General features: G+C 22.9%; 10 protein-coding genes across 10 annotated transcripts; 5 read left to right on the forward strand and 5 right to left on the reverse strand.

Annotated features, from left to right (window-relative positions):
- Positions 1-2,578: 2,578 nt before the first annotated feature.
- Positions 2,579-5,377, reverse strand: SRAE_2000267400 (Hypothetical protein; the record flags this gene model as incomplete). Its single annotated transcript, XM_024653769.1, has 3 exons — positions 2,579-2,685; positions 2,727-5,131; positions 5,196-5,377. The coding sequence occupies 3 exons, from the start codon at positions 5,375-5,377 to the stop codon at positions 2,579-2,581; spliced, it is 2,694 nt and encodes an 897-aa protein (XP_024507213.1).
- Positions 5,378-6,011: 634 nt separating this feature from the next.
- Positions 6,012-6,785, forward strand: SRAE_2000267500 (40S ribosomal protein S3a; the record flags this gene model as incomplete). The annotated part of the gene is made up of 1 exon (XM_024653770.1): positions 6,012-6,785. The coding sequence occupies one exon, from the start codon at positions 6,012-6,014 to the stop codon at positions 6,783-6,785; it is 774 nt and encodes a 257-aa protein (XP_024507214.1).
- A 221-nt stretch (positions 6,786-7,006) lies between these two features.
- Positions 7,007-7,954, reverse strand: SRAE_2000267600 (Hypothetical protein; the record flags this gene model as incomplete). The annotated part of the gene is made up of 2 exons (XM_024653771.1): positions 7,007-7,573; positions 7,619-7,954. The coding sequence occupies 2 exons, from the start codon at positions 7,952-7,954 to the stop codon at positions 7,007-7,009; spliced, it is 903 nt and encodes a 300-aa protein (XP_024507215.1).
- Positions 7,955-8,043: 89 nt separating this feature from the next.
- On the reverse strand, positions 8,044-9,521 carry SRAE_2000267700 (Xaa-Pro dipeptidase; the record flags this gene model as incomplete). The annotated part of the gene is made up of 2 exons (XM_024653772.1): positions 8,044-9,169; positions 9,211-9,521. 2 exons carry the CDS (start codon positions 9,519-9,521, stop codon positions 8,044-8,046), a joined length of 1,437 nt encoding a protein of 478 aa, XP_024507216.1.
- A 203-nt stretch (positions 9,522-9,724) lies between these two features.
- On the forward strand, positions 9,725-10,215 carry SRAE_2000267800 (DNA-directed RNA polymerases I, II, and III subunit RPABC3; the record flags this gene model as incomplete). Its single annotated transcript, XM_024653774.1, has 2 exons — positions 9,725-9,958; positions 10,006-10,215. The coding sequence occupies 2 exons, from the start codon at positions 9,725-9,727 to the stop codon at positions 10,213-10,215; spliced, it is 444 nt and encodes a 147-aa protein (XP_024507217.1).
- A 190-nt stretch (positions 10,216-10,405) lies between these two features.
- On the forward strand, positions 10,406-12,608 carry SRAE_2000267900 (Probable arginine--tRNA ligase, cytoplasmic; the record flags this gene model as incomplete). Its single annotated transcript, XM_024653775.1, has 2 exons — positions 10,406-12,510; positions 12,581-12,608. 2 exons carry the CDS (start codon positions 10,406-10,408, stop codon positions 12,606-12,608), a joined length of 2,133 nt encoding a protein of 710 aa, XP_024507218.1.
- A 140-nt stretch (positions 12,609-12,748) lies between these two features.
- On the reverse strand, positions 12,749-13,290 carry SRAE_2000268000 (Transmembrane protein 147; the record flags this gene model as incomplete). Its single annotated transcript, XM_024653776.1, has 3 exons — positions 12,749-12,768; positions 12,827-13,037; positions 13,084-13,290. The coding sequence occupies 3 exons, from the start codon at positions 13,288-13,290 to the stop codon at positions 12,749-12,751; spliced, it is 438 nt and encodes a 145-aa protein (XP_024507219.1).
- Positions 13,291-13,931: 641 nt separating this feature from the next.
- SRAE_2000268100 (Cytochrome b561, eukaryote domain and Cytochrome b561/ferric reductase transmembrane domain-containing protein) lies at positions 13,932-14,769 on the reverse strand (the record flags this gene model as incomplete). Its single annotated transcript, XM_024653777.1, has 2 exons — positions 13,932-14,629; positions 14,679-14,769. 2 exons carry the CDS (start codon positions 14,767-14,769, stop codon positions 13,932-13,934), a joined length of 789 nt encoding a protein of 262 aa, XP_024507220.1.
- A 973-nt stretch (positions 14,770-15,742) lies between these two features.
- SRAE_2000268200 (Hypothetical protein) lies at positions 15,743-16,146 on the forward strand (the record flags this gene model as incomplete). The annotated part of the gene is made up of 2 exons (XM_024653778.1): positions 15,743-15,849; positions 15,888-16,146. The coding sequence occupies 2 exons, from the start codon at positions 15,743-15,745 to the stop codon at positions 16,144-16,146; spliced, it is 366 nt and encodes a 121-aa protein (XP_024507221.1).
- Positions 16,147-24,753: 8,607 nt separating this feature from the next.
- Positions 24,754-27,636, forward strand: SRAE_2000268300 (Hypothetical protein; the record flags this gene model as incomplete). Its single annotated transcript, XM_024653779.1, has 4 exons — positions 24,754-24,823; positions 24,876-26,108; positions 26,157-26,573; positions 26,615-27,636. 4 exons carry the CDS (start codon positions 24,754-24,756, stop codon positions 27,634-27,636), a joined length of 2,742 nt encoding a protein of 913 aa, XP_024507222.1.
- Between the last annotated feature and the right edge of the window lie 10 nt (positions 27,637-27,646).

Here is a 27,646-nt window from a genome sequence, read left to right on the forward strand (position 1 = left end):
AAAGCTAATACAATGATATATTTTTAGACAATAGTTTTGAAAAACACATCAAAAAATTATTCATAATACAATGCAATCATTTTTTTATTCTAATAAATAATATAAATTTTACTTAGATATTTTATTTAATAATGTAAATATATTTTAAATAGTTAAAAAAGTACTTCTTCTCAAATGTCTAATACAATCTTTAAAAAAATATCATATATTATATTATAAATATATAATATTTACCTTATTCAAATAATAAGATAAAAGAAGAATTATTATTTATGGGGATTCAGAAAAACTTTTATTAGATATGTAAATATTAATATTAAATAAAACTTTTAAAGTTTTATATTATAAAAGTAGAAAGTTTATCTAAAGTAATTGTAATAAATATACTTTATGATTATATTTTATAAGAAAAATAATATGTTTCCATGATATTGTTATCAATTATTTTAAAAAAGCAAAGATAATAATTAACAATAACGAGTATCATCATATTTACATAAATATGTCTATTTAAAGTTATGAAATAAAGAAGTATATATATATTTAATTATAATTTAAATTATGATATTATATTAAAAATAATGTTAAGAATATTATTAAATATAAAAATAATAGTGTTTAAAACATTGAAATATATCATGTGATAACAAGAAAATATATTTCCTGAAAAATTATGGAGTAACTTCATCATTTTAAAAAAACAAATGCTTAATTGTGCTAATTATTTAAATGTTCCAACAAGAAACTTATAAAATTTTGTAATTATTAAATGAGGTAAAAGATAAGAAAATTTAATCATTACATTTAATGTTTAATTTTGTTTTAATTAAAATGTTTGTAATTAAAATAGATAACCCTCACAATATATTTGATGAAAAGCATAAGATTATTATTTAAAGTAATAATTGGAATTTTTTTAATGAAAAATTATTTATGCTTTAACTCTATTAATAAAACTTTTTTTATTAAAATTCTTAAATGACTAACATTAAAAATTAATCATTCTAAAAACAATTTTCACGTTCTCTTTATATATAGTTTGTAAAAAAAACATTGTTTTTTCGACATTATAAAAATATACTTATATAAAAGTTTGTGAAAATTGATTAATTTTTTTTTTAATGAAGCAATTGAATATAATCTTATCTTCTCAAAACTTAAATAACATAAAATATAAAATGAAATATGATTATAAAAAGTTTTCAAATGCGTACTCATAAAAGCATAGGATTTGATGTGTTAGAGTTCTTCCAATTTTCAAAGTATAGTTTACGTTGAAAACATTTTTTAATATTATATAGTTCTTTAAATATAATTCTTAGCGCTTTTTTGTACTTAATCTTTTGCCATTATTTTTTATATCTCAATAATGATAAAAAATATAAAAATGTTTTAAAATTAAATCTTATATTAACATTTATAATGTAAAAAATTATTTACGCATATTTTATTTCAAAACATGATAAATGCATTATGTCTTACTTTTTTAAATATTTTTTAAAATTTGCTATATAATTATGAAATAGAAGATAATTGATAAAAACTTGTTCAAAGGACAAAAATTAAAAGATACAAATAATATTATTATACATATATTAATTTAATATAAAGAAAAACTGCTATTTTTAATTAATTAAATATGTATACTTAGGCAGAATAAATTAAAACATTTTTTTAAATACTGTAATTCAAATAAAAAGTATTAATTTTTTACAATCATAAATTATATTTTTGTTTATTATTTTATATATACAGAAATAATATTTCATGATAAAATAATCAAAATACAGAAAATTTAAAAGGAATATTTTATTGATACCAATATTTATTTCTTCTCAAATTAAAATTTATATTAAGAAATATTTGGTATGTACTGTTTTACCTTCCTACCAAACACCTGTTTCTTCTATTAAATTCTAACTTAACAAGATTTCAATAAAAAGAAAATTTTCAAATAAATGATATGTGTTTTTAAAAAAACTACAGACTTTTAAAAATTATATGTATAACTTCAAAATTATTTTTTTACAAAAAGTTAACATCACAAATACTTTTTCCAACCTTATTTACACTTAGGTTCCATTTCATTACAAAAACCATTTTGCAGCAAATCCTAGTTTAACAATTTTTGCTACAATATCTATACAAAAAACGGAATTTTTTTGAAAAAAATTACTGCACTTCTGAGTATCAGCGCATTTTTCTAGAAAAGTTTATAAAAAAAAATAATCGAAAAATATCTTTCACACCTTATTTCTTGTCTATATGTATTTAGGATATATATTTATTATTATTATTTAGGATAGGATAATAAATAAACTTGTCAGTAAATGTAGGTTGAAAATAGAAACAAATAGATTAAAATTCCAACAAATTAACAATTCAATATATAAAAAAGTGTGTGACATCGGTAACAGACATGTTAGTAATAATAAAATCGGCTTTTAAATCATATTTTTTTTAACCGTTATAAAATATATGATCTAGTATCACTACTTAAGAATTTGTTATTAAAAACATTTATATTCCAGTTTAAAAGAGCTGATATATATCTCTTTATTGCAATGATACTATAAATTTATTTTGCCGATGATTGAATTAGTTCACGTTCCAAATCCTCAACAGAAACTGGTTTAGCAGAAGGTGGAAGCTTCATAAGAATTGAGGCTTTAATTTGACCAGATTCTGAATAAAAAATATTAACTATATGATAAATAAAAACTAACCTGTAGCATTAGGCATATTGGCATCTGGAGATACATAATTAGCATTTGGCTCGATTATATGAGCATTTTGATTAAAGTTACTTTCAACTGGTCTATTATTTGGTTGCACAAGATGATTGATATTAATTCCTGGAATTTGTTGATTAACACCCGTACGGTAAGAAGCAGCTAATTGTTGTTGCTGCTTAATTCTTAATGAGTTCAAATAGTGTATCTGTTGAGCTGGTGATAAAGTTTTCAACAAAGTTTGTTGTGCAAGAAAAGCTTGATCAGCCGCTGTACTATTTGTCATTTTCCATCCTTGCATTGGTAGACCACTTGTCATAGCATGTAAAACATTATTATATGATGATTGAAGTTTCGCCTTTTCAATATCAGACATGGAAGAAATGTTAAGACCTTTCATTTCTGGTTTTGATTCAACTTCATTTGAATACTTTCTTTGATCCTCAAAGACATGATCATTAATCATGCCAACAGAATTAGTCTGGGGATGTTGAGGTACATTTGAAAGCATACTTGTTGGAGTTTGAGAGTTCGAAGTACGTCCAGAATTAGAATTATTGCATTGACCCGATTTATGCATTTGACGTATGACTGATGTTGGTACAAATGAGTTTAATTTTGATTGAGGTGATGGATCTTGTGCATTATTTGAGGCAGCAAATGAGGCAGGACTTTTCTTTATCTGTTGACTATCATAAGGACTCCCTCCTTGGTAATACATTGTTGGGGATTGCTGTTGATGTGTTGAAGGTTGTGGAGATTGTTGTTGCTGTTGTTGTTGGTAAAATTGAGCATTTCTAAGACGTTCCGCAGCAATACTATTTTGACGTGCAATTACCAATTGAGCTGTAGCAATATTTAATTGAATAACATTATTGGCAAGTTCTGGTGCTCTAGCAATCAACGAATTTCTGATATCTATTACCATCTGTCTGTGATGTGGATTTGACATTGCTTGTTGACTAAATATCAAGTTCATTTGTTGTTGGAAAACCAATTTTTGCATTACTTCAATAGGTACTCCTTGACCACGAGACATTCCCATCGGCACTTGTGGATGCATATTCAAAGGCATATGTTGTCCTGTTCCAACATCTAATCTACGGTAATGCTCATCATTAACATCCTCACTAATTTCATTACTAAAGCATGGAATTTCATTTTGACGTTCAGTCATTTTCTTCATTTGCATATTTTGTGAAGCAAATGCACGACCCATAACTTCATTGTGCATTACTGCTTTATAAAATGTAGCAGGATCAATGTTAGAAGGACAATGTCCAAATAAACTGGGAGGAAACGTTTGATTTTGTGGTGTCTCTTGAACACAACGCATCATTGACTTTTCAACATCTTCTAAAGCTACACCTTTAGCACGTAAATTTGCATCAAGTTCCATATTACCAATCCTACGAACTGGACTATTTGGTACTTGTTGAGAACTTGAAGGAATTAATTTACTCAAAAGAGACTCTCCAGTGTGATGTTCACTACCTAGCTGTCTTTGACCCCACAAATTTTCACTTCCAATTTCATCCTTATTTTTGTTATCCAAAACAATAGGATTGTCAGTTCTCATAATTTCAATAGGTGATGGTGAATTTGTTTGTTGTTTCTCTATATTGCTTACAAAAAATTTGGACAATCGAGAACCTGCCAATCCACTTCCACACTTATTATCCTTTTTGTCCTCATCTATTTGAAGTCTCAGGAGATATTCATTGACAGTTTCATTACTAGGACCATCTTTTCCTTCCCCAGAAATATGACCCGTTCTAGAAGATAACACACTACCGGAACGAGACCTAATATCAGCTTCCGATTCCTTTTTACCTTTTTTATTACGATTCTTCTTACTGAAAAAGTCATCATCCTCGTCAAAACCTCTCAATTCAAAGTCAGCATTAAGATCACATTCATCATCTAACCATTCAGGAACTTCTTCATCACTTTGACTACGATCAGAATGTTTTATTCTTGAACTGTTATTTCTAGCAAATGAAGGCTTAAAAGAATCCGAAGTATTCCAACTCTTTCCTCTTCCAAATGTATCTTTATCCAACATTCTTGGATATTCTTTTGTCAAACGTCTTGAGTCAGAACCAACCAAAGGACTTGCCTTACCAAAAGAGTCATGAGATGACTTAAATTTGTTAGAATTAAATCCAGATGACTTGCTTTTGTCTTGAATTGTACTTTCAGGTGAAGCGGCTCTACAACCACCTGAGAAGCCTTTACGTTGTGGAGAAAGAATATTTGCAACAGTATCAAAATTAGAATGATCGTCTTTTTTGATAAACGTTCTCGGTTTCTTTAATTTTCCTTCATTTTTATTAGTAATTCCATTAACTTCCCAGATATGATCCATCCAATTTTCCACGCTAAAGACACCTTTTTCACTAAAAATTAGTTAAGAGAAAACAAACGACAATGATTTCATGAAAATTTAAATTTAATACTTACTCAATAAAATCTTTTGACAAATAATCAGGTATCTCATTTGATGCAGGAGTTTCCTTAATTCTCATTAGCTCAGCCCTTGAATATACAAATGTCTTCTCTTCTGACTGTGAAGAAAGACTATGTACATTTATTCGACTAGATGCTACGTTATTAATAAGATCCAAAATATTACCATTAGACATATTTTATATATTTTTGCTGGAAAACAATTAATAATTAAGCAATAATTTAATGAAAAAAATAGAAAAAAAAAACAATGAAAGTATTGAAATGGATGACAAAATTTGTCACGTATTCAACGTCTTAAACGACATGTAAACAACATATGCATTATATTGTCGCGACGATACCAAAAAATTCAGGAGATTTATGAGTTTAAGTAGAAAAACAAAGCACATAATAATTTCACAATTTTTAGGGAATTTTAACAATAATAAGAAAATACTGATGAGCTGCATGAAAATCCTCGATGATGATTTAATAGTTACAACAGATAGGGTAATCAATGGATAAAACTTAACTTTTGTCCGCATATGCGAAATCCCAAAAGTGTGTATAAGTGTGTAAAATAGAATTTCTCTTAAAACGAATTTTATATTCGTTGGGAATATAAATTTCATTTAATATTTTAAGTATTTTATACCATATTTTATCGTTATATAAATTTTTTCTAAATTTTTTTTGTTTTAATATTTTTAAAAAAATTACCTTTATTTAATATTGACAGCTTGTTTTTTTTATACATGTTTTTTAGTGAATTTATTAATTTATAATTTTTTTAATTATAGTTTTTAACAGGGTTACTTATTTGCAAACATGGCTGTAGGAAAGAATAAGAAGATGGGCAAAAAGGGAGCCAAGAAGAAGATTATTGATCCCTTCACCCGTAAAGAATGGTATGACATCAAAGCTCCAAGTATGTTCACCACTCGTCAAGTTGGAAAAACTTTTATCAACAAAACTCAAGGAACAAAAATTGCTTCTGAAGGACTTAAAGGACGTGTCTTTGAAGTTTCTCTTGGAGATTTGAATAAATCTGAATCAGACTTCAGAAAATTCAGACTTATTTGTGAAGATGTCCAAGGACGTAATGTTCTTACAAACTTCCACGGAATGAATTTCACACGTGACAAACTTTGCTCTATTGTTAAAAAATGGCACACTCTTATCCAAGCTAATGTTGCTGTTAAGACAACTGACGGATATGTTCTCAGACTTTTTGCCATCGGTTTTACCAAAAGAGCTCCAAGACAAATAAAGAAAACTTCATACGCTCAATCTTCTCAAGTACGTGCTATTCGTGCCAAAATGGTTGAGATTATTCAAAAAGAAGTCGGTGGATCTTCTCTTAAGGAAGTTGTTAACAAACTTATTCCTGACTCAATAGGTAAAGATATGGAGAAAGCTTGCTCAACCATCTTCCCACTTCAAGATGTTTATATTCGTAAGGTAAAGATTCTTAAAAAACCTAAATTTGAACATGGAAAATTCGCTGAAATCCATGGAGATGGAGGTGCTTACACTACTGCTGAAGGAGTTGTTGTTGACAAGCCAGATAACTATGAACCACCAGTTCAAGAGTCTGTTTAAGCTATTCAATGTTTTATGTTTTTATTGTTGTGACTTTTGTCAATAAAATGTTAATTTTTCTGCTCATTTTTAAAAATATATTAGTTTTATCTTATTTATAAATAACAAAATGAGAAGATAGTAATTTTTTTATGTATGACATCAGTTTATATTTAAATAATAATCAAATTTCAAAAGTAAATATAGTATAATTATTATAAAAAAATTTTTTAAATACATGTTTATACAAAAGTACTTTTTTCTTGATCATCTCTTAATTGTTTTATTTTTTTTTTGTTTTTTCTAAACTGATATTCATTTAAAATACATAATGACACCAATCCAAAAATGCACATTAATGAAACTAAAATTCCTCCAAATTTTACGTCATCAAATATATTTAATAAATTGTCTTCATCTTTATCCTCATACAATTGTTCATACGAATCTGATGATTGTAGAGTTTTTAATGTTGTTGTTGGAGTTTTTTGAGTTGTTATAGATTCTTTTATTATTTTTATTTTTAAATTATCTTTTAATTGCTTTAAATTTTTTTTATTACCTACAATTAAAATAAAATCAAGTCTTCCTGAGAAATACCAATCTTGGAGTAATTTTTTAAATTGTTTATAAAATAATTTTTTATTATTATGATATTCTTTAATCATTTCAATAGTACTTTTTAATAAATTAATGTAATTTGAATTTTGATAAAGACAAATCAAAATAAAATTGTCCCACTCATCTTTTATATAATTTTTAATGTGCAAAATTTTTCCACCAAACTTATTGTATTCTGTAACAGGTAACTAAATAAATGTTATAGAAAAATAAAATTTTCAATGACAACTTACTCTATTGACTTTTTTACTTAATGAATTCCACTCTTTATCTATATCAGCTTTTTTTTTATTAATTGTTGTATTAATAAATATATTTATTGGATAGGGTAGCCATATAATATCAACAATTTCCATATTTAAATATGGACAAATAATTTTGACATTATCAACTTGTGTATCGTTGAAAATTGAAGTGCGATTTTTATCTATAAAATATACCACTCCATAAACAATTATATTTGTCATTGCTTCTAGTCGAAGAGAAACATCATCTTTTGTGTCTAAGCGTCTGATACCAGCATAACAATAAACAAGAAATAAAAGTAAAAAAACGACTGTGAATTTCATTGTATCTACTAATATATAATAATCTTTTATTATATCACATATTTTTTATTCAAATTAATCTAATTTATAATTATATTTGTTATTTAATTTTAATGTTTCATAAAGTTTTCAATTTCTTCAACAGTTCTTGGTAAAATAGACATATTTTCATTGCCATTCTTCCAAATAATAACATCGTCTTCAATTCTTACTCCACCAAAACCACGATACTCTTCTAGTACATTTTTATTTAAAAATTTGGCTTGATCTGGATCTGATAATGCTTTATCAAGTAATGAATCAATAAAATAACATCCAGGTTCAATTGTTATAACCATACGTTCTTGTAATGTTCTGGTACATCTTAAACTTTTTAAACCTGGAAGTGTTGATCGTGGTATAGCATCTCCTAAATAACCACCGCAATCATGTACATCAAGTCCTAGAAAATGGCCAAGACCATGTGGTTGGAAAACAGCTCCTAAACGTACTTTCATCATTTCATCAATCTCACCTTTAACAATGCCTATTTCTTTCAAATGTTTTAAGATTACTCTTTCAGCTAATAAATGCATTTCTACATAACTAACTCCAGGTTTTGCATTTTCAAAAACTGTTTTATTAGCAGCAAGAACAGCGTTGTATATTCCTTTCTGTTTTTTAGTAAATTTCCCATTAACAGGAAAACTACTTGTTACATCAGAGGCATAACAGTTATATTCTGGTCCCATATCAAAAAGACACATGTCACCATCTTTAATCTTACGTGAATTAGGAGCATTAACATGACCATAATGAAGAATAGAACTGTTTTCACCACTTGCTCCAATACATGTATAAGCAAGATGACGACAACCACCATGAAAATATGAATGATGTCTAAATAAACTTTCTCCCTGATATTCATACCATCCTGGTTTAATATTTTTCATTACATCTTTATGAGCATCACAAGCAATTTTGGCAGCATAACGCATTACTTCTAATTCCATATCTGTCTTAAAAACACGAAGCTCACTCATTATTGGGTAAAGTGTTTTCTCACATATTTCAAAGTTATTTTTTCCAATAAAATTAGCAGGAGGTAATTCATCATTACTATCACTATTAACACCTGATAACAAAAGAAGTTTTTGAGCATTCCACATTTTCAAATAATTCTCAATATTTCCATTTTCATGAAAGTGAACTTCATCAACCTCATATTTTTCTTTAAACCAGGTTTCTGGATGTATTCTAGGAAAAAAAACCATATATTAATCGATAAACATACTTACTTTCCTTCCCAAATAATATAATCAGGATGAAGTTTAGGAGCAAATAACATTGTTCTTCCGCTGTCTACATCAATAGCACCATAAAAATCACTTTCATGAACACCAAATGTCCAAAAAAAGTATGATTCTTGTCTAAAAGGTAAATCAGCAGAATCCGTATTGTATCTATTTTTTTCAATTCCACCTTGAAGCAAAACAACATTTTTTTTTCCATCTACAATTTTCTTTAACTCATTAACAAGTCTTTGACGGTTTAAGGCAAACAGTTTGGCTGAAACTTTTAAAGTATTTTCTCCTAGTTGAAATGACATATCGACAATAAAAATAATAATGTCACAGATAAACTGATCAAAAAAATAGTATTTCTTTCATTTTATATTACCAGTTGTTATCTAAGGAGTGTTTTGATAAGGAATTTCTTACAACGATTGTTTTTTTGACGCCATAGAAACATTATCCCAACGTAGAAATTAATACAAATCTTATTTTTATACCAAGCTTTTTATTTTTAAATATGGCTGGAATATTATTTGATGATATATTTACCATTAAAAATGTAAATCCTGATGGAAAAAAATTTGAACGTGTTGATAGATTATTTTGTGATGGTGAATCATTTAAAATGGATTTAATATTAGATGTTAATACTCAATTATATCCTTTATCACTTGGAGATCAGTTTAGATTTGTCTTATGTACGACATTGAGGGAAGATGGTCTGTTAGATGAAAATGAATATGATCCACTTGTAAGTTTGTTAAAATGTTTGAAACTAATTTTAACTTAATTTTTTAGCAACATTATCCCCGAACAGATCCATTTGACTATGTTATGTTTGGAAAAATTTATAGAATCAACAACGATGAAGATAAAGAATCTACAACTCTTAGTGTTTATGCATCATTTGGTGGACTTTTAATGAGACTTACAGGTGAAGCAAGTTATCTACAGGGATTTGTTTCAGATAGTAATATTTATATGATGATGAAAAGAGGAAAACATTAATTATAATTTATTGAATCTCTCTCATTGTATGCAACAATTTTGTAACTATTGTTTGTTTTTTTTTTATAATTTACAGTTTAATATTATTTTACCACGGATAGTTAGAAATCTAAAATGATTGGTTTTTCCATTAATGTTACTTCTTTTGTATTTTAAATATATACATTTTTTTTAAAATCTTTTGCAGACAATGAGTAAACCGACACATAAACCCGATGAAGAACAACGTGCTTTAGAAAGACATTTTGAAAAAAGTTTTGACAAAGTTCAAAAACTTCAAAAGTTACTAAAAGATATTAATGAACAAAATTTTTCTGAAGAACTTCTTGATTCATGTCCAAAATTGAAAGAAGCTATTACTGATATTGAAAAAATGAAGTATCGTATTTCTATTTTAAAAAGATCAATTGAGAACCAAAAAAATGAAAATGCAAAAAAAGTAAAGTCAAACGGTAAGGCTTCTGAGCCTAAAAAAGAGGTTAAAACTCCTCAAAAAAGTGGAAAAAACAAGGAATATGTTAATGTTTTGAATTATGGAGATTCAATTGTCGGGCAATTAAAAGCCATTTTTACAGATGCTTTGAAAAAAGCGTATCCATCAATTGAAGACAAAATTATTCTCGTTGAAACAAACAATCCAAAATATGGAGATTACCAATTGAATAATGCCTTAAAAATATGTGGAATTTTAAAAGCTTCCGGTGTCAAAACAACCCCAAAAGATGTTGCAACAAAAATTGCTTCATTAATATCAAAAAGTGATTTAATTGAAGAACTTGATATTTCTCCAGCTGGATTTATTAACATTCATTTATGTAAGAAATTTATTGGACAAAAGATTGGAAACATTTTTGATCATGGAATTGTACTTCCAGTACTTGAAAAAAAACGTGTTATTGTTGATTTTTCATCTCCTAATATTGCTAAAGAAATGCATGTTGGTCATCTTAGATCAACTATCATTGGTGACAGTATCTCACGTTTACTAGAGTATGTTGGTTATGATGTGTTGCGTCTAAATCATATTGGAGACTGGGGAACACAATTTGGTATGCTTATAGCTCATCTTCAAGATAAATTTCCAAATTTCTTAAATGAGACACCACCTATTTCGGATCTTCAGGCATTTTACAAGGAAAGTAAAAAAAGATTTGATGAAGATGAAACATTTAAAGCAAGGGCTTATGAATGTGTTGTAAAATTACAAAATTTTGATGAAGAATTTGTAAAAGCATGGAAACTTATTTGTGATGTTAGTAGAAAAAATTTCGAAAATATTTACGAAAGACTTGATGTAAATTTAGTTGAAAGAGGAGAATCATTTTATCAAAATCTTATGATAAATGTTGTCAAAGAATTCGAAAATAGTGGAGTTGTTAAAGTAGAGGAAGGTAGAAAGGTATTTTTTCCAACAAATTGTTCAGTACCCCTAACTATTGTTAAATCTGATGGTGGATTTACCTACGACACAAGTGATATGGCAGCTATTAGACAAAGAATATTTGACGAAAAAGCAGATTGGATTTTATATGTTATTGATGCTGGTCAAAATTTACACATGGAAACAATTTTTGCTGCTGCAAGAGATTTAAAATGGTATGATGAAGAAAAACAGCGTATTGAACATATTGCATTTGGGTTAGTTCTCGGTGAAGACAAAAAGAAATTTAAGACAAGATCTGGTGAAACTGTTAAGCTAGTTGATCTTATGGATGAAGGATTAAAAAGATCTGGTGATAAATTAGTAGAAAAAGAACGTGATAAAGTTTTGAGTAAAGAGGAATTAGAGGCAGCTCAAAAGGCTGTTGCATATGGTTGTATAAAATATGCTGATCTTTCTCATAATAGATGTCATGACTATGTTTTTAGTTTTGATCGTATGCTTGATGATAAAGGTAATACAGCTGTTTATCTTCTATATGCTTATGCTCGTATAAGATCAATTGCTCGAAATGCTGGTGTTCAAAACTCAACCTTAACAGAGTATATTAAAAATCTTAAAAATAATGCAATACCATTAGATCATCCGGCAGAATTTAAATTAGCAAAACATATTCTTAAGTTTTGTGATACTATTTTAGTAGCTTTAGATACATTTCTTCTTCATCAAATTTGTGACTATGTCTATGGTCTTGCTACAACTTTCCATGATTTTTACAATGAATGTTATGTTATTCAAAAAGATAAAGATGGAACAGTAAAACTTTTTGAGAATAGACTTGTTTTATGCGAAGTTACTGCAGATATAATGTGTGCTTGTTTCAATATACTCGGTATAAAAGCTGTTAACAGAATGTAATGTCACATTTTTTTATTATTTTATTATAATATAAATAAAATTAGTTATTTTTTCCTTTTATTGTAGGAGATTTAGTATATGTATAGAGTGTTAAAGTTGATATTAATATATTTAATGTTCCATGAATAATTAAAATTAACCCTGATGATATTGAAGAAAAAAATGACGTAAAAATGTTTTGTAAGACAGATTGTGTAATTGAAATAAAAATTCCAACTATTACTAAAAGACGATTTATGCCCACAATATCATTTCTAGAATATAACCATATAAGTATTGATAAAGATATGTAAAATATTAAATCTACATTACTTTGAATTGCTGAATATATATATTTGTAATCAAATGATATTCTTCTTGCATCTAGTATAAAACTTGGAAAATAATTAGCAAAAGAGTGTGCAAATGACCATCCTAAACCAACAGATAAACATCTAACTTCTGGTTTTCCAATGAAAAAATGAATTATAAGTAGATATATCCCAACTAAATCAAAAATATCTGTAATAGATTTTGAAATATCCTTAAAAAAAACATTATATTTAAATTTTCAAAAACATTAAACCTACAATTGGTACAATTAAAAAATTACTTGTATTATCGGGAAAGAATGTTGCCATAATCATTAATTTTATAAATTGAAACAAAAAATATATTACTCCTGCTTGTATTGGCATCCATATATTTGTATATTCATTCAATCCACTATACTTAAAAACAATAATATAAGGAGCATATCCAAGTAAAGAACAATTAATAAAATGTAAAAGAGTCATGGAAAAAAATTAATTAACTTTTTTCGGCATATGTTTATATAAAAGATTATTATTTCTACGACAACAGCTATATTCTGGTCTTGTTAGGAAATTGGGACATCTAGAATAAAATGGCATTTTCAAAAGGTTACAATTTGGCACGTGATAAATTTATCATTTAATTGTAATAGTATAAATTTTGAAAATTTATTTAAAAAAAAAGTACTATTTAGTTTGTATAAGCCATTTTTTTTAGTAAGAATATTTAAATAAATTTGTTTTTTTTTACAAGTTCAATGTCAATTTTTTAATTATTTTTTTTTTAAGATTTTAGTTAATTGTATTTTAATTAACATAATTTTTAATTTTTGAAGAAAAATAAAAACATTAAAATGTAGGAATAAAATTAAAAAATTATATAAATGATTTTTAATAACGATAACTACAATCATTTAAATAATATATGATGTAGAATGATAAAAATAATTTATATGATAAATAAAAAAATTAATTTAAAGTCATTGAAATTACAAGATAAGAAACCTTTTTGTAAATAAAATTTTAAAAACTGTTAAAAAAACTTCATTCAAAATTTTTAAAAGTATAATCCCAGTTTAATCAGAGATCGTTTTAGTAAAAAAAATTATATTTTTACGTTTTTTTTAATCCAATTCACTTAATCTATGTAATGTTTCCTCTTCTGGTAATGGTCTTCTTTTCCATCTAGGATTTAATATAATTATTACAACACTTACACAATAACAAATAATAAAAATGCCAAGAAAATTACTTAAAACTTGTTTTCCACAAAATTCTTTATCTCTAGTCCAACATGTATGTTTCCAAGCAGCTCTTTCAGATATACCAACTAATGCATTTATACAAACAATTATAAAAATAATAAGTCCAAATAATTGATGAAATGGCATTAAATATTGTCTTGTTGATTGTCTAGCTCCAGGTATAAAATAAGTATAAAATCCTACAATATATTGTGCAATATATGATAAAACAATAGTACCACCAATCCATGAATGTAATGAAACATAATTTGGTATTGGATCCAAATTACCATCACTATCTTTATGATAATTATGAGAATCTAAAACTGCTTTAATAGCCACAAGTACAAAAATTATTACTACTGTATGAATACAAAGATGTGCCAATTTTGTTATTCTTTTTGGTTCACTTCTTAATGCTCTATATATAATTATTGATTCTCCATACATAAATATAAATCCCATTGTCATGAAAGTAGGATGATAATGAAACTGTTTTTCTGGATCATCATTCCATCCATAACCTCCATCATCAAAATTTCCCATCCAGTATGCAGAACTAAGAAAAGCCAGAACACCTTTATTTAAAAAGATTAGATGACTGACGTGGAATTTAAAAATACTTACCGGTTACTTGGGAAAATATTAGAAGTTTACTAAATAAAGAACGACTTTGTTCTTCAGAAAGAAAATTAGAATTCTCAAATACAATAGACATTTTATTCTAAAATGTAAAAAAAAATTCTAAGTTTCTAAAATTCTGTGGCAATAAATTATAAATGCCAATTTAATTAATATCGAGTGTACACGCTTAACAAAATTTCAAATATTTATATCTCCATGCTTCATTATATATACTTATGTCAACAAGATATGTTTACGGTAAAAGAAAAATGGAAATAGTCAGAGAGTCAATGTACATAATAGTACATAATATCCATTTGAAAAAAAAAAAAATTAATGAAAATGACAGCTTTGTATTATTTATAATTAAAATTGTATATATTATTTGACATGTTCCTAGAAATAATTTACAGAATTTTTTCTTTCAACTACTAATCATGTTAAAAAAAAATGGCATTTTAAAGTATTGAATCTAAATTAATTTTTTTAAATCATATGATAACTCAACATATTTTATTAAAGTTACTAATAAGTTTACTGTTATAGTCATCTAGTTTTAATTAATTAATGACTTGATTTAAAATTTTTAAAAAAATTTCTATTGTTAAAGATAATTATTAGTTTAAATAATATTAAAAAATAGTACTTTCATTTAATTAAAAAACATTAATACAAAGTATTAATTAAAAAAAAATCATTAATTAATTAACTTCCGGAAACAATTTTATTTAATTATTTTAAATTTGTTGTCAATTAAAAATTTTTTATAAATAATTGATTAGATTATAAGATAAATTTATCAAATAAACAGTATCACAAATACATATGGTAAAAGATTTCTACAAATGTTTTGAGAAGAATTTATATTGGTAAAACGTTAATATTTTATAAAAATTTCAAAAAACATTTCTAAATAACAAAAAATCAAAAGTCAAGGAAAAGAAGAAAATATTTTTTTATTCAAGAAAATTATCTAAATAATCAAAGATTATTGTTATAATTTTCAAAATCAATTTAATATTATCAAAATTGACCATATTATTTGTAAAACATAATTTTTTAAAAAAATGGAAAATTCTAATTCACCAAGTAATAGTGATTATGATATTGATGAAGAAGACATAACTCCAGAGGCTCCAGAATTAAAAGAAACCTCAATGAAATTAATAGAAAAGTAAGTTATCAAATAAAAATTTGATTAATTTTTTTTAGTTTGTATGAATTTAAAAAACCTGAGACAAAATTACGCCCCTTCAAAACAGGAAATGGTTTTTTACTGACTGCAACAAGTAAAAAAAAATTTAAATTGTGGTTGCCTCAACCATGTAAATTAAAAAAACCAAATTTACTAAAAATGCGAAGAAAAGATTTGCATTTGGTTGAAGAAGATAAAAAGGTAATTAAAAAGCAAATTCATTCCTCGTTACTTTCTGAAAATGATCTTAATAATCTTATTAAAAAAATGGGCTGATCATTTTTTTTTATATGGATTGATTTTATAACTTTTCTAATTAAATTTTTTTGTAAATAAAGTATATATTTTAAATACGCTGTAATTTTTCAAAAGTATATTATTTTTAATATACCTTTTTGTTTTGATATCCAGTTTTTTTAGCATTGTTATTTTTTAAAATTTAATTATATGATGCATGTTTTAAATGTGTTTTATATTTAGTAATATATTAAAATAAAATAATAGTACTCTTTGTTTTTTTGTCTTAAATTAATATCAAAACAAATATTTAAAAGACTATTGATGTAGCTAGTGTTAGTTATGTAATAAGTAAATTTATTTTTCAATAACCATGAGCTTAATTATTTTATATTTAATTTTATCAAAATTTTTAATTTTTATTAAGTTATTTAACATAAAATTCAATGTATAATTTTATTATTTGATAAATTATTTAAGCAAGAAAAGTGATTTAAAAATTATAGTCTTAACATAATTTATTGCCAGTAAAATATTTTCAATTGAGATATAGAGGAAAAAAACAAAAATAAACAATAACCCTAAGTACAATTTAAAAGAAAAAATAAACATTTATCTTCAGATTTACGATAACAATAAGATAAAATTACTTCGAATTTAAAAAAAATTATTTAACGAGTTTTTACTATAAAATTATTTTGAATTTTTATTTAGAATGAATATTTTTAGTATATCTAAGAATGTTATAAAAAATTATACATGTTATTATATTAGTTAACTAAATTTTATTTTTTAATTTTTGTTCTGTTTTAACTTAAGACTATAGTTAAACAATGAATTTTACAAAAATATATTATATTTTATTGAGGAAAAGTAAATTGTTTTTTTAAGGAAATATAATTATTTTCTCGTGATAAAAGAGTTCTACGTTTGGGACGAGATTCGAACTCGCGCGGGCAAAGCCCAACGGCTTAGCAGGCCGGCCCCTTAACCACTCGGGCACCCAAACACGAAGAACTGGACCCTTATCAGACGGGATTTATACATTTATAACCATGCTAACTATATAAAAACTTTTAATTTCATTGACAAATTTTAATATTAAGTTAAACTATTTGTTTCTGTGCTTCTTACTTATTGAATTAGTTTTCTTTTATTTATATTTTTTATTATTATAAATTTTATGATTAAAAAAATTCTAGATATTTTTTTTCAAATTTAACAGCATACACTTAAGTATTATACATAAGCATTTATTTGATAAAAAAAAAAACACACACACACACATTTTTTTTTATTAAAAATAAATGAATAAGTAATTAAATTTAATTATTTTATTAAATCCACTTAAAGTAAAAATTTATTCATTAATAATACAAATGCGACTTTTAAAACTGTTGGAAATTATAGTCCAGTTGACTGCATTCTAATACACAAAAGAAATATTCTCAAAGTTTTATTCTTATTATGAATATTTATAATATTATATTTTTAAATAAAACTTTTTCACTAGATATTTTTTTGTTGTTTTAAAACTTTTTTTTTAATTATTGCATATATTATTAGTCAATTATGTAAGATTTTTCATAGAAGAAAGTTAGTTATTCTTTTATCACATAAATACTATCGAAAATTAGTTCATAGTTTTCTATAAATCTTGTATCATTGTTAACAAACTTTACCATTTACTTATATTTATAAAAGACTAAAATCTTTAATAGAAAAACTTTTTAGTGTAAAATTGAAAAGTAAATTATATATGTACAAATAAATTTATTTAATTCTTCAATAGTAATATGATTTTAAATGTTAATACTTTAAATTTAAATAAATTTTGAAATTATACTCTTTATTGAGTTTGACTATAGAAAAATGTTTAAAAATGGTAAATAAAAAGTAATATAAAGAAAATCAATTAATAAAAATTAGCTCTAAGTTATAAAAAAAATAAAAAAAAAATATGTATAGTAATACAACTTGACTACTTTGATAAAAATAATAATATATATATTATATCTCACAAAGTTTTCAAACATTTTGAGATTATTATATACTCCCTCTATCTTAACTAATTTTTATAATATTTTAAAGAATTTTTAAATGAAATATTTTTTTGTATAATGTAAAGATGTCTACTTAAGAAATTTATATTTTTGCAGTTTTATAACATTTTTTAAAAGTGTTTTTTTTTAACATTTAAAAAGTATAACTTCTTTCTTAAAAATATAATAATTTTAAAATTTTTCTTAAATATACTACTAATATATATTGTGTGAAAATTAATATAATATTACTTATTTTGAGAACTATTAATATAGCTACATATGTATCAATAGTAATAAACCATAGAATTGTATTGTTTTCATATTTTTTTTTTTATTTTAAATACCTTATAATCGTCTTCAATTGAGAAACTCACTTACAACATTGAATAATCTATTTATAAATTATAAAAAAATTTTTATCACTTTTAAATAAAAAAGAAGTATTTCTAAATAATTCATATTTATCTCTTGTACAAGAAGATCTAAAAATGTTATCAATAAACTAATTAAGTTATAGTACAATTAATTTTTATTATTCTTTTGTACTACAATTATCTTTCCATTTAATGTGATTTTTCCAAACTAATAATATAAGAATAATTCTATTGTCACTAAACAAAACCAATAACATAAACTTTTTATTTTAAAGCTATTATAAGAAGATAATCTAAACGTTTTAAATAAAAAAAAAAATAACAATTAATTATTTAACAAATTAATATTTTATTCTAACAAAAAATTTAGAATTATTATTCATGTTTAAAACAAGTTTAAAATACTAATTCATTATTTTTTTTTGATTGTTTAATTAAATTTTGATTAAAAAAATAATTATAAAATATTGTTTAAATTATTATAGGTATATTTTTTAATTATTATTATGATTCTTAAAAAAAAAATTAAATTTCAGGAATTTGTGGAATGAATAAGTACTATCAAAACACAAGTTATATAGCTTTTAAAAGTCTTTATTTTTATTATAATGACATATCATGTTTATTTAAACAAAACTTTTAATAACAATTGTATCATAATTACAATCAAAAAATGTTTTATTTTTTTCTAATAAAACATAAGCATGATAATCTTTTGATATTAAAACTTTTACTACCTCTTTTTTTATATATATTTTTTATATAAATAATAAAATTGTTTGTACAAAAAAATTTTAATCACTAATTATATTGAAAAGTAATATTTTTTTTATATCATTTGAGGGATATAAAATTTTATGTAAGCATTTACCACAATACATAATAGTTTAATGGTAGCTTGTTATTTAAGTTTAACAATTAAAAAGTATAAAGTAGTTATTTTAAAAGTTACATATACATTTAAGTAAGACTGATATTTTCTATAAATTTCTTTTATTAATTTAAACAAAATCATTATTTAGTTTTATTAAATTAATGAAATAATTTTTATCATGATAAAAGTAAATAATTAATAGAATTTTTAAATTAGAAAAAAATTACTTTTTTAAATGTAAGGTACTAAATTAACAAAAATATTTTTAATTTAAAAATTTAATTATTATAGAATTTTTATAGTGTAGATGTAAAAAAATTTAAAGTATTTTTTTTTTTGATAGTATCTTATGTGAGTTGTTTATTTATATACATAAACAAAGTTATATGCTCATATTTTTTGATTAAATTATTTTATTATATATATATATATATAATTTAATAAAGTATAAATATGTTTTTGAAAAAAAAAATTATGATAATTTAATTTTTTCTTCTTTATAAAATTTGTTACGTGATATTTTTGTGTCTTATGAATTGGAAATAATTGGTAGTTTAAAATAATTAACGTAATAAAAGTTATACCTATCGTCGTAACCTTAAAAAATTTGAGTTATTATGAAAGAAATTTTAAAAATATTTTATTGTATGTGTCAATAAATTAAAAATTTAAGTAAATTTTTCAATGACATTTTTGTAAATAATATTGCATAGTTAAACATAATATAGAATTACCGTTTTTCTTATCTTATTTTCATTAAAAATCTATATAGTATAACTGTTTAAATTTATTATTGTACTTGAAAAAGATAAAAATATTTTATGATATCAATCATATATTACGTGCAGTGTTAAATTTTATGTTATTTTATTGTCAGCATCTTTAAAAAAGTGTTTAAAATATTCACTCAAAATAGAATTATATTTTTAATATGATTATAATTATTGAAAATATTAAAAACTTTATTATGATAAATATCTCTTGAAAAAAAAAATACTTTGAATATTATATTATATGACGGGTATTTATAAAATTTGATACATAACCATTCTTTTATTTTCATTTTAATATATTAATTAATGTGAACAATTTTATTTTGATGATAAAGAATTTTCATTGAAATCAAAGTAAATTAAAAAAAAAAATAATAACATTTTATACTTTAATTTAAAAAGATATAGTAAAAAATATTTAAAATTTTCTATCATTAATTTTAATTTAAAAAAATTACACTTATTTTACAATAATAAAATGTTTTTTTTTGTATATTTAATTCATAACTTAAATATTTTTGGTATATTTGAGAGAGGCGTCAAATATTCTGTAAAATTTATATGACAAGAAATGAAATGTATCATATTAAATGCAATTAAAAAAAAATCAGGAAGATGTAAAGTTGATAATATAAAATTATATTTTATTTTATTTTTAAATCTCATATTATTTTTATTAAATAATTTGTTAAATTTAATTAATAGGTTATAAATAAAATATCTTTGTGTCTTTATTTGATAGGAAACCTTTTTTAGAGGACATATTTCAACTTTTAAACAAGAATACCATCCCAAATTACTAAAAATTTCTATAAACTAGAAGTTTAGCAAAATTGTCATAAAAATCAATAAATATTTCTTTTAGATATAGGAAATATATAGTGGAAAGTTTTAAGTTATTTGAATATATTATATCATGTTTTTAACATTTACATTTAATAAATTATATTTTGATTATTTATATTTTTATTTTACCGGATATATGTATATATAATATTAAATTTATGGGATCCTAAAAATATTCATCTTAAAATTTTGACATTACCTTAAACAAAAGAATGTATTAATAATGGATATTATTTAAAATATATGAATAGTATATGTAATTATAAAAAAAATTATTAAATAATATGTAAATTCTTTTTTTATTAAATTTAAAAAAGAAACTATTTTATTTATTTTATAAAAACCTATTATATAATTATAGTTATTTAATTATAATAAAAAAGTTATAAATTTTAAAATATTCTTATAGATAAAAAAAAAATAGTAAAATTTTTTTTTATGATTATAAATTAATATTTAATTTAAAAAATAATCTCATTATGTTATTTTAGTCCAAAAATTTAACAATACATTACTTAATTTTTATAATAACAGTTGAAACGCTTATAATTATGTTATTAATATAATGTTATATATACATATATATATATTTAGTTATTTTCACTTTGAGTATAATAAATACTCATCATTAAACCAGTAAAATATATTAAAAATGTATTATATGTATTTTAAAAGGTATCCTCAGTATTATTTAATATTTAGTAATAATGATAAATAAATTATATGATATTTATTATAAATTAAATATTATTTTATTATAATATCCGATAAGTAACAAGATAAAAACACAATAGATCCAAAAATCATAATATTTGGAAAATAATAAAATTTATATTGTTACTTGCTTATCTATTTTTATTTTTATTTTTTTATTGTTATATTTTATCTTTATTTTCCTCATATAATAAAATATGTTAAGTAAAATAATTTAAATTTTTATAATATTAAAGTATTGGTTAGTTAAATGTATCTTTTATCAATACATATTTTTTAATCATGCTATCTAATCATTCTTTCATTTTTCCAAAATATTATTTTAAAAACAAAATCATTATTTAATTGTTTCAGGATGAATCACTTTCTTAACTAAATAAATATTATTCTCAAAATAACTTAATATTTCACAATAAAAAAAAAATACTACTTAAACAGTTTTATAAATTATTGAATATTTTTATATTATTCATAGTTAGTCATACAAAAAGAAAATATCATAGTCATTTTAATGTATTAATTAGAATTATTTATAGTAAATTTGTGTTATAATAATAATAATAATAATAATTATAAATTAACGTATAACTTGTCGCCTGATGGATGCCCTTTAAATCAATGAAATTTTAAATTTTCTTAATTTAAATATAATGTACGATAAAATTACTTTAAATAAATTTTATTATTTTGTAATTATACTCATTTTCATAAATTAAGTTTAATTTATATTCAACAAATATTTATTATTTACATTGTACCTAGTATTAGACAAAGAAAATTAACAAATTTAATTTTATAAAATGATATAAATCTTTTTTTTTTTTATAATTATAAATAATGTAAATGAAATTTTAAGTTATATATTTAAGTTTTCATTATAAATACATTTAACTCAAAATTACTAACTTTTACCTCAAACTTTTAGATACATTTATATAAACATTTACCAAATTTTAAAATATTAACTTGTTTTGATTATAAAACATTAATCATCTAAATCAAAAGTCAAATGTTCCGTGTTTTGATTTCTAATTATAATAGCATATAAATTAAAAGGTATAAATTTCAAGTATAAATAAAATTTAATAATAATTTATACTATGATTATAATTGTTTTATACTATAATAAACTATTTTAATTGAATAAAAAATAATATGTCAATATTAAATATTATTTTTTAAATCATAAACTTATGATTTATATATATATATATATTTATATGATTATGTCTTACTTGGTTAATTTTTGATTGTAAAAAAAAAACATTATTATTATTGTTAATATTTTAAATATTATTAACATTACATGTTTTAAAATTTATTTTAACATGAATGATATTAAATGTTTAAAAAGCTAATGTTTTTAATTAAAATTCTTTTTGTTTATAAAGAAACGTATTAAATGATTACTACATATCTCATATTTTATCAATGATTTAAAATATTTTAATAGAATGAAATACTCAATATATATTTTAAACTGCCATTGATTATATAAATATTTTTTAAAACATTTTAAAATCTTATTTAACATTAAGCACTATAAAAATTTAATCATTAATGATTTATTTTTAAAGTGTTTTAGTATATTCTACTTTACAAACTAGAAACTAAAAATTTTTTACAATATATAGGAAGTAGTCTATTTTTATTAAATATACATTGATATCTTTTTAACTTACTTAAAAATATACTATGATTCTGACCAAAAAAAAATACATCTTTGTAAAATAAATTTTAAATTTTGAAAAAAAAAAACAAAATATATTACATATTTTTTCTCCTTTAAAAATATATTAAAAATTTACGAGTTTTTTAAGTTTTAGGATAAAAAAAAATTTTTTTAAATACAAGGAAATACTTTGTTTAAGGAAATATCGATAATGTTAGAAACAAATTTTTATATAATATTGCAGTTTATTAAAAAAAAAAATTACATACATATATAAATATGTGATATAAAATAGTAAAACTTGACTAGTTAACATAAAAAAAGGATTATAATTTTTTTTTATAAATCTATTAATATTTTTAAGTAAGATTATTTTAAATAGAAATGCTTATTTCTATAAAAAAAAAGTTTTTGATAATTTCTAAACAAAAATTTTGATAATCTTAGTATTTTTTCTAATCATATTTTTATTATTCCTTCTTGCATTTCCTATCCTTTTAACTATATTTCAAGACAAATAGAAATATACTTAAAATCAAAGAAAAAAAAATAATATTTAGTTATCAAAAAAAGTTATAAAAAAAGTTTACATTTCCTAAATATATATTAACACTATATAAAATTTATTAGAATTTACATTTCCAATTTATGCAATTTATTTTTTTTTTTAATTAATATTATATATATTACCATTTTTTGAAAAAACACTTTTATATTACTTATGATAACAAAAGTTTCTTTTCAAATAAATAACGTGCAAGTACAAACTATGATATTTTCTTTACTGTAAATAATGATTTTCATTAAATTAATATTATAAAATTTAACTACTAATTAAAAAAAAATATTGCAAATTTAAATAATAAAATTGAATATTATAAACAAAAAATGTAAATGTTTCTGATATAATCGTGTATAAATTTGTTACTAATATCTTAAAATGATACATTTATATTTTATACAAATATATTAGCTTACAATGTAAGATTATTCTTTTATTTAATTAAATTTAATTAATTTATAAAAAATTTTTATATTTGAATATATTATTTATATAATTTTTTTTTATATTAATTTATTGTTTTAGTATTTTTTAATATACATATACGTTAACACTAAAATAGTTAGTTTTATAAACATTATAACATTAAAAATATATTTTTATGTATTAAACAATTTTCTTTATTTATGTAATATAGCAACTATAACTTTCAATATTCTAAGTCGATGAGCTTTTATTGATAGGAAGTTTGCCATCATTCATTTACCAATTTGTGTTTTTTTTTTAAAGATATTTTATAAGTAATATTTATTTTAGACTAACTTAATATAAGTATATCACTTCATCATGTCTGATAAGGAGGATTTAAAAAAATATTTTGATGAGGATAATCAAAATCAGCCGCATAAACTTCCTGGTAAAAAAAATTATATTAATGTGAATAAATTTATTAATATTTAAATTTTTAGGTCCAGATATATCTAATCCAATATGGATGGTAACTCGTAGGCAACATACTGAAGTGTCACCTGTTCATGTTCGTGATGCTGATACATATGAAGTTGTATCATCACCGTATCATACACGTTCAGTAACTACAACAGAAAGAGTTCATGTAATGCAGACACCATTAAATATAGATATAGAAGATATTAATGAAGATTTAATTTCTTCTTTATCACCAACAGGAAACACCAGTAAAACAGTTTTTTCAACTACATCTACACATCTTGAAGGTCCAACACAAATTCATGGTGGTCTTACTTTATCAGGAGCACCATTACATTTAGGTGTTCAAATGCAACCAGAATCAAGGCAAACAACCACTGTAATTACCACAACAACAACAACATACCGTGTCGTGGAATCATCAGAAGAAATACCAATGGAAACAGATGAAGATATAATGTCACCAATGACAATCGATTTACAATTTTTACGTGCTATGGCTTCACCTCAATCTACGCATGTAAAAACAGACATTCTTATTCCATCAAAATCTAGTAAAAATTCAGATTTTGATAAAAGTACTGATTCATTATCACCTAAAGACCAAAATTATGTTATAATAAATAAAACTGAAAATTCAAATCCTGTTTCACCATCAAGTGAAAAAACAAAATTAATATTTGAATACATTCCATATGATTCTAAATACCCTGAACAAGCAACATATACTGGACCAGTTACAATAACACAAAAAAAAGACGATTTACAAACATTACCAATTCAACATCATGTTCAGATATATCATCCAACAGGACAAAGTGATATTTCTCTTGAAATGGAAAATGTTCATAAAATAGGTGAAAAGCGATATCAAAAAAGTAGTATATTTAAAAATATGTTTAAAAGAAGAAAATCAACAGGAGAAAATAATACAATTCCTGAATACAATGAAAATATTTCAAATAATAGTGATATAAAAGATTTAGAAGAATTGGCATTAGATGATGAAGGTAATCTAACTACTAACGTTAAAATAAAAACAGAAACAATTAAAAAAGATGACCCAAAAAAAAATTTAGGATCAAAAATAAGTCAATTCTTCAAAAAAAATCAAGGTAAAGAAAAAGATTTAAGTAAAGAAGAAAATTTAGAATATTTAATAGATAACAAAAAATTAGATAGCATGCTCGATCATACATCGCTTCCAGCTTATTCAGAAAGCTTTACAAATGATAATCAACAAAAAAAATTAGGTAAATTAAAATATATTATTTAGGTATATAAGAAAATTTTAATTTTAGAAAAAATAGAAAAAAAAATTATGCCAGCTAATATAGAAAAAACATTTTCACCAGATTATATTTATGAAAAATCGAACGAACAACATTATGATATAATAGAAAAAAAAGCAGATTTATTAGAAGAACCAATAGAATTTCATGTTTATATATATCATCCCGGATGGTATAATGATATAAAAGAAGAAAAAAACAAAGGCAATAATAAATTAACAACAACAAATTTACAAAAATACAACGAAAAAAAAGAATTTAATAAGAATAATCCGGAAAACGAAAATAAATTTAACGATAGTATGAATAACGAAAATATTTTAAACGAAAATGATTATATAATAGTAGAAAATGATGAAGTAGATATTCAACAAATTGATGATTTTGAAAATATATATCATTACCCAAAAAATGATACACAAACAGGTAGGTTGTATAGATAACATTAATAAACATTTTAAAAATAGATTCAAAAATTAATGATAACGCAAAAGAGAAAAAACCAAATAATATTAAAGACAAAAAAGGTAAATTTTCCAAAATTACAAGTTTATTTGGAACAAAATATGTTGATTATCCTTTTGAATCTGAACCATTTAGTGGCAAATTAGAAGAAATTAAACCTTCAGGAGAATTAAGTGGACTTGAATTACAACAATACATTAAAAATATTCCGTATGGGTGCTATGATAAACTTAAAGAAAAAGAAGAACAAATAAAAAATATAGATAGAAGTGAAACAAAAGATCCAAAAGATCTAATTTTGGAAAAAGGAAAACATCTTAAAAATGATATTTTAGGAATGTTTAAAAAGGAATATGGAGATTACCCTATTTCAGAACCATATCTTGGTGCACTAAATGATATAAATAAACAGAATGATCTCGATGAAGAACCATTAAATTTACATGTTTCTAAATATCATGTAGGATATTATACAACAATAGAGAAACCAAAAGAGGATAATAAAAAACTTCAAAAGGAACCAAGTGATTCTGGTGACAAAAAAGGAAGATTTGCCAAGATTACTAGTATTTTTAGTGGAAAATCAGTTGATTATCCAGTAGATTCAGAACCATATAGTGGTAAATTAGAAAAAACTAAGACTTCATCTGAATTATCAGGTGTACCATTAGAGCAAAATGTTGAAACAATTCCTTCTGGATACTATGAAAAATTGGTTGAAAAAGATGAACCATTAAAAACAGTTGATGTAAATGAAATTAAAAAACCAGGAGAATCGCTAAAAGAAAAAGGAAAGCATCTTAAAGATGATATTCTTGGAATGTTTAAAAAGGGTCATAGTGATTACCCAGTTTCTGAACCATATACTGGTAAAATAGAAGAAACTAAGCCTTCTTCTGAATTAACTGGAGTTTCACTACAACAACATGTTGAAGCAATTCCTTCTGAATACTATGATAAATTAATTGAGAAAGATGAACCAGTAAAAACAGTTGAAGTAGAAGAAATCACTGATCTGCAATGAATCACTTGTA

This window comes from Strongyloides ratti, assembly GCF_001040885.1.
Source record: "Strongyloides ratti genome assembly S_ratti_ED321, chromosome : 2".
Lineage (NCBI taxonomy): Eukaryota > Metazoa > Nematoda > Chromadorea > Rhabditida > Strongyloididae > Strongyloides > Strongyloides ratti.